Here is a 6,532-nt window from a genome sequence, read left to right on the forward strand (position 1 = left end):
AGCCATTTACTTTAGCTTGTAAGAGAAATTGGTCTTAATCCATACTACAAGGCAAGGAAAATTAAGAAACCAAAATATCAATTATATTAGTCTAAACACTGAACCAAATCAAAGACAGAGGTACTAGTCTTCATGCTTATACTGACAACAAGCACAAGATAAAATTTAGACAACCAACAACATGACATCCTAAGACTTAAATTATAACATGCACACAACATAATACAAATTCGGGAAAAGATCAAACCAGATCTCTATTTCTTTCCTTGAAAACAATTTTTGCCTTAGAAATATTCTTGCTTTTCTTTATCTTCCTCCTAACATATTGCTTCGGCAAATGAATTATGACCATCTTCTCCAAATTCTGAGCATGCGCAAGCATATACATTGCAAACTCAACTCCATTAGATCCATGCGAAAGCTCTATCGTAACCTCCTTCAGCTGTTTAATAAAAGCAAGGTTTTGCATGCTCCAGTGTCCCATAACAAACCCAGATGCCTAGAAAAGCAAGAATACATTGAAAATTTCCAACAAAAACAAGTTAAGAACTACCAAAATATAGAGTCCAATTGCTTTAACAAGGTCTTGATTAAAATGACAAAACCAAGCGTAAGAGAGAGACTGAGAAATAACCTACACTTTTAAGTCTTAACTTACATTATTAGATTCGGGCTCGACTAAAGGCGGGCTAGACTTTATGTATAAGGTATACAAGTTATGCAGTCCAGAAAAAAGAAAGACCATTGCTGGTACTAGGTCATTAATAAAGCTCCTAATATGAACACGCAAATGGCGAATATTTTCAAATGGAGCTGGCATGGATCCATCCCTAAACAGAGCCTGCAATGTTATAAAGGCACACAACATCATGCTTCACAATTTACTTTTCAATTCTATTGAACAAAAAGTAAAAAAAAAAAAGAAAAAAAGAAGAAGAGTTTTCATTCTAGCTCCTGCAACTTTTCTTAATGTAAAGGCAATGGCATCCATAATTTTTAAAACAATAATGAAATGTATGAAGGGTTCACTTTACCTTAATGGTCTCTTCATTTAGATTAAGAAAGTTAACCTCGGATGAAGTGTAAACATCATCAAATACATACTTATAGTCATCTGCTTCAGGATCCAGAAAAATCCCCACTTCTTTTAAACATCCAGGGTTTCCCAGACTTGGGTTGCGCACAAAATTCCCGAACCAATAAAACTTTTCGAGATTTGGGGCAAAAATACTTAATGATTTACCATTAGGGGTAGCAAATTTCCAGTCTATGAATATTTCTTCAAGTTTCTCACCGGAGATGTTGAGGTGGCAGATGTCAATCAGCTTGTGACACTCAAGAGAAAATGATTCCAAAGACCAGCTTTCGATGGTGACATTTTTTGGCCCATAAACTTGGTGAAGGTTTAACTCCTTAATGACTTTGCAAGAACACGAGATCCATTTGAAGAACCCCTCATCTACTATATTAACCTTGCTCAAGTCCAAGTACTGGAGATTAGAGAAAAAAGTGGAGGGCACTTCAATCCTACACTTCATGTCCAACGATAGATGCACCAAAGATTCACAAGGAAAGACACAAGATGGAAATGCCATGTCCTCAAACATAGAGATCTCAAGATCAAGAACTTGCACTTTACACCTTACTGCATTGTGGATCCATGTCATGATTCTATAATACTCATCACAGAAGCATTGCGTAGCCTCATCAGCAGGTAATCGATGGCGAGCCCAACAAACACTAAACTTCATTATCTTATTATCCCCACGGTGAACCAAATACCTATCCAAACAGTTCAACAATTTCAGCCTTTTACCACACGTCAATGTATTTGCCTTGGGAAATTCATCAAAATGCAATACTGGAGACAACAGGTAGAGTTGTCTACATCTTTTCGACACACAGCCGAAATGAGTGAGGTCTTTTATAGAAAGGCGGCAAAGAATGCGAAGGGCAACTTCGTCAGGAAGATGACTAAATATGTCTACCCTTCTACTCTTAGCATGCATTCGTGCTTGACCTGGCCTACTTGCAGTTGCCATTAGCTTGCTCTTGTGTTCCATTGGGTGTCTTTTTTGCTTTTGTAAGATAGGTTGGTTTCAGTCTAGCTATAAGGGAAATTATAGAGTTACCGGATTGAATACTAAATCATCAATTATATTCATATTTATTTTGTATTTATATACATCTATACACTGAACCAAATGAAATTAAGAAATGAACCCAAATAAACTCAGAGGAGTAGTCTTGATAGGGGCACATACCATTCATGTATAGACACCAGAAAATTCGAATGCATCTTCCTTGGATTGCCAAGTCCCTTCAGACAGAGCTGAAAACCCTAATTTTGATCATTTGGGGCTGTGCACAATAACTGGGTTTTGGGTCTTTTAGGCTTTCTGATGTGGGTTTAGTGTAAGAAATAGTAAAAATTCATACTTTTGTAACCCCAAAATTTTGAAATTTGAAATTTAAAATTCTTATCGAGAATCTGTCCGAGCTTCGTTTGTTTTAGGAAAGCTCTTGACTACCTTTAGAGTAAACTTTCGATGAGAGTGTGACAACATCACGTGATGTTACCAACTCACGTTATAACACGTGTGTACTCTTATTCATGTCATACATTAAGTTATAAACCCGTTACCCAACCATGTTTTGACTCGCGGATTATAGTAAGAGCATCTCCAACAACTGGAATGCTAAAATGGACGAGCCATATTAGCAAAACTCTCTCCCACAGACTTGTCAAACTTAGTCACCAAAGCTGCAACCTCTTTCTCTCTCTTTAAAATTGGCAATTTAACCTTGCCTTTACTGTGGAAGAACAAAACCTACATTAAAAATGCTAAAAACATGAACTTTTTCTTTTAAAATAATAAATACATAGACTTTCTTCACCAGTTTTCGAAGAAACCTACATTGAAAATACTAAAATAACAAACACTACATTAATTGAATTCAAGTGTATGCTAGGACACAAATTATTAAAGTAGCAAACAAACCTTTTCAAATTGTTCAATAGGTCAACCAACTTCAATTTGAAGAATTTGGTTTGCTACTATTGTTGGAGGTGCTCTAAGATTTTGGCAGTGTTTCAGTTTCACACAAAAATTTCTCGTACTTCTTATGTTGGTAACAACCCTCCCCAAAATTTTGCCTGTGAGATTCTCAAAACATAGTGTATTTGGGTCTAATCAAGTGGATTTTTGTTATATTTGAGAGTATTTATTAAAACTCAAGAAGAGGTTATTTGGCTTTGATTGTTATTAGAGGTTTAATTGGATTTATGGGTGGAATGATCCTAAGATTAACTTTAGACCACTGGTGACAAACACATGGTTTAAGTCATTTTGAATAGATAGTCTATGTAGGACTTCGCATGGGACATCTTACTCACAATAAGGGATTCTATTCTAGCTAGGAGCACACAAATCTGAATCTTTGTCAAAGACAGCGGTGGAATTGGAAGAAAACAGCAAGACAAATACATATGCATATTTAGAAACCCAATAGTGATTTGATTTCTCTCCTCATTTAGCTCTTGGGAGAAAATTTCATGCCGAAGCTCCCTTTATCCCCTAAAGCAAAAAATCCCAACATCCCCAACCCACGCACCCGACAACTTTCCCTTGTTGCCTGCCCCCCCCTTTTCCTCTTTATCTCTCTCTTCGATCTCCATCACTAGATCACCATGGGTGGCTGAAGACCTCGAGGTCTCTAATCACCCACCCGGTGTTGGAGTTAGGAGAGAGATGGGGAAGGGGTGGCCGGCAAAAAGAGAGTCGCCTTCAAGGTGGGTGAATTAGGGGAGGGGCAGTTGTCAGGCTGGATGAGTTAGGGTAGGGTGTTTTTCTTTTTCACATTTTTTTCTTAATTTATTTTATTTTGATGGGGCTTAAAATCAGCATTACGGAGGAAAATAATTTGAGGGATTTTTTTCTTCTCTGGAAATTACATGGGGTGACAATAGAATTCCGCTTAATGATTTGCCAACTACATGGGGTTTTCAGACCAGTACAAATGAAAAAACAATACGCAGTGTTGGAAATGCAAAGCACCACTTGATTTGGGGAAAAAAAACGAAACTCACTGCACATCAAGCATTCAGAAGCATCAATACACTTTACGACAACTACTAGTTCAGTTAAAGCTAAATACAGTACAGAATTACACCAAGAAAACAAACTAAGGATAGCCATAGTCATCAAAGTTCAAAGACCAAATCGAGTCGAGAGATAAAGGTCTCTGCAGCATTCGGGAAAACAACCAAAACGCGCGAGGTCCATGCTTTCTTGTTCCTCTTTCTTGATCTTCTTCAAAGACAACTATGGCATTGGGAGCTTTCTTGCTTTCATTTAACTTCCCTATAGCATTAGATTGCTCAGGTGAATGCACAATCGCCATTTTCTCCAAGTTTTGAGCATGCTCGAGGATATACCTTGCTAACTCGATTCCATTAGACCCATTGGAAAGCTCAATGTTTATCAACCTCAGTTTCTTAATAAAAGCTAGGTTTTGCGATTTCCAGAATTCCGCGTCAAACCCGGATGACTGGAAAGGCAACAAAGAAACAAGCAGATAAGCTGAAAAATTGATGAATGTTTAAGAAAGAATAGATGGAAAATGCAATAAAAAGAAATAGAACTTTTACTTACTCTAGCTTCAGGGTGGAAGGTGATTTGGTCAGATTTTAGGTACAAAGTATTCAAACTTGGCATTCCTCGAAAAAAACAGACCATTGCAGGGACTAGAAAATCAAACAAGCCCTCCATGTGCATTTGTAAATAATGAATCCGAGCACAAAAGAGTGTTGGCATAGGACCTTCCTTTAACAGAGCCTGCGATGTTAAAAGGCAAACCCAAAATAGGAAAAGATGAAGAGAACCCAAAAATATTCCAAGAATAGTAATCAAAACAACCAAAATCAAGTTGAACTCATTAATTGGTCAAAATAAAAACGCATACAATGTATGTAAATAAGAACAAATTGCAAATTTTTTTTTTTTTTTTTCCAAAAATAGAAAATAAATCATGAGCTTGAAGGTAGTGTCTCTTTAATTACCTTGGTGATCTCTTTGTGTAGAATAAGAACTTTAACCTCAGGCATGCTGCAGAGAATCTCATATATGATGTCGAACTCTTTTCCAGACTTAACCTTCAAAGAAAGCTCAGCCTTCTCTAAACACGTTAATTTCCCCACATTTTGGTGAGAAAACAAACTCCCCCACCAAATCAAAGATTTAAGATTTGGAGCGAAAAGATTTAACGACGATTTCCTGTCAAGAAAAATATTTCCCCAATAGATATGCAAGCTTTCAAGTTTCTCTCCTGAGATGTTGAGATTGCAGCCAGCACTCAAACCGGGACAACGAAAAACAAATGATTCCAGAGAAGAGCTTTCGATGGTGATATTTTGTACCCCATAAATATCATGAAGACGCAATTCCTTTATGCACTTGCAGCAACATGAGATCCACGTGAAAAACTCCTCCTCTACTATACAAACTTCTCTCAAATTCAGGCTTTTGAGATTAGATGACGAATCGAGGGGCGGTGCTTTAAGAACACACTTCATGTTCACTGATAAAGACCTCAAAGAATCACAAAGAAACATGAAAGACGATAATGCTAATGGTGTCTCTTGATGCACACAGATGTCAAGATCAAGATCTTCAACTTTGCACCTTACTGCATCGTAGACCCACGTCATGATCCGAAAGCTCTCATCACAAGAGCAGTCCTCCACGTAGCGGTTATGTGGAACCCAATGGATGTGGAAGCGTTTTAACTTATCGTTCCGGCGATGAGCTAACAACCTATCCAAAGAATTCATCACCTCTAATCTCTTGCTACACGGGGATTTCTTCATGTCGGGAAATTCATTGAAATTGAAACTCAAAGTTGGAGTTGACAGGTGAAATTGTCTGCATCTTTTGGACGCACAGCCCACTCGTACGATGTCTTTTAGATCAACGAAGGAAAAAATGTGATGGGCGATAGGGTCTGGAAGATTACTCAATCTATCTATCATTATACTCTCAGCATGCACTCCTTGACCTTGACGACTTACAGTAGCCATTAACTTAGGTTTGTGTTCCATGATAGCAACTACGGTGTTTTTGCGTCTGTGAGAGATTGGAGTTGGTTTCAATATATAGCACTAGCCTAGAAGGAAAGAGGAATCAAATGCTACAACAATTATCATTTATTACACACTAAACCAAAATAAAGAAAAGTAGTAACTTTTGATACTAGTACTTAGCACCATTCATGTACACCCTTACTCTAGTTAGTATGAGGATATGCGGGACAATCTAGTTGGATCGCTCCCATCTTCCTCAGTCCTGCAAATTTTGGATCGAATTTGATGAATTCGAAGAAGGAAACAAAGAACCCTAATTTTGTTAATTCAGATATCTTGTATAATGTGGGAGAGAAACGTACCTGCAACTGGTTTATGCTATGTATTACCACTTGGTTTAGTGAGTGGTTTTTGTTGTTTCAAGTGCTACTTTCTCGAAGTGTAACCAGT

At 37.5% G+C, this 6,532-nt stretch overlaps 2 protein-coding genes across 6 annotated transcripts; both read right to left on the reverse strand.

Annotated features, from left to right (window-relative positions):
- Positions 1-77: 77 nt before the first annotated feature.
- LOC110761344 (F-box/LRR-repeat protein At3g58900-like) lies at positions 78-2,483 on the reverse strand. Of its 2 annotated transcripts, none has more exons than XM_088256138.1 (4): positions 2,265-2,483; positions 1,035-1,782; positions 659-841; positions 78-499 (listed from the first exon to the last, which is right to left on the reverse strand). In XM_088256138.1, the coding sequence occupies exons 1-4, from the start codon at positions 2,297-2,299 to the stop codon at positions 242-244; spliced, it is 1,224 nt and encodes a 407-aa protein (XP_088112264.1). In that variant the 5' UTR covers positions 2,300-2,483; the 3' UTR covers positions 78-241. The 2 variants fall into 2 exon arrangements, with proteins under 2 accessions (XP_088112264.1, XP_021819500.1); XM_021963808.2 differs by having other exon boundaries at positions 1,035-2,108.
- Positions 2,484-4,065: 1,582 nt separating this feature from the next.
- LOC110761626 (putative F-box/FBD/LRR-repeat protein At4g03220) lies at positions 4,066-6,532 on the reverse strand. 4 transcript variants are annotated; one of them, XM_088256141.1, is made up of 5 exons: positions 6,445-6,532; positions 6,285-6,344; positions 5,063-6,125; positions 4,656-4,838; positions 4,066-4,551 (listed from the first exon to the last, which is right to left on the reverse strand). In XM_088256141.1, the coding sequence occupies exons 3-5, from the start codon at positions 6,098-6,100 to the stop codon at positions 4,186-4,188; spliced, it is 1,587 nt and encodes a 528-aa protein (XP_088112267.1). In that variant the 5' UTR covers positions 6,101-6,125; positions 6,285-6,344; positions 6,445-6,532; the 3' UTR covers positions 4,066-4,185. The 4 variants fall into 4 exon arrangements, with proteins under 4 accessions (XP_088112267.1, XP_021819847.1, XP_088112268.1 ...); XM_021964155.2 differs by having other exon boundaries at positions 5,063-6,165; XM_088256142.1 differs by lacking the exon at positions 6,285-6,344 and having other exon boundaries at positions 5,063-6,165.

This window comes from Prunus avium, chromosome 7, assembly GCF_965620075.1.
Source record: "Prunus avium chromosome 7, drPruAviu1.hap1.1, whole genome shotgun sequence".
In the NCBI taxonomy this organism is placed as follows: Eukaryota; Viridiplantae; Streptophyta; class Magnoliopsida; order Rosales; family Rosaceae; genus Prunus; species Prunus avium.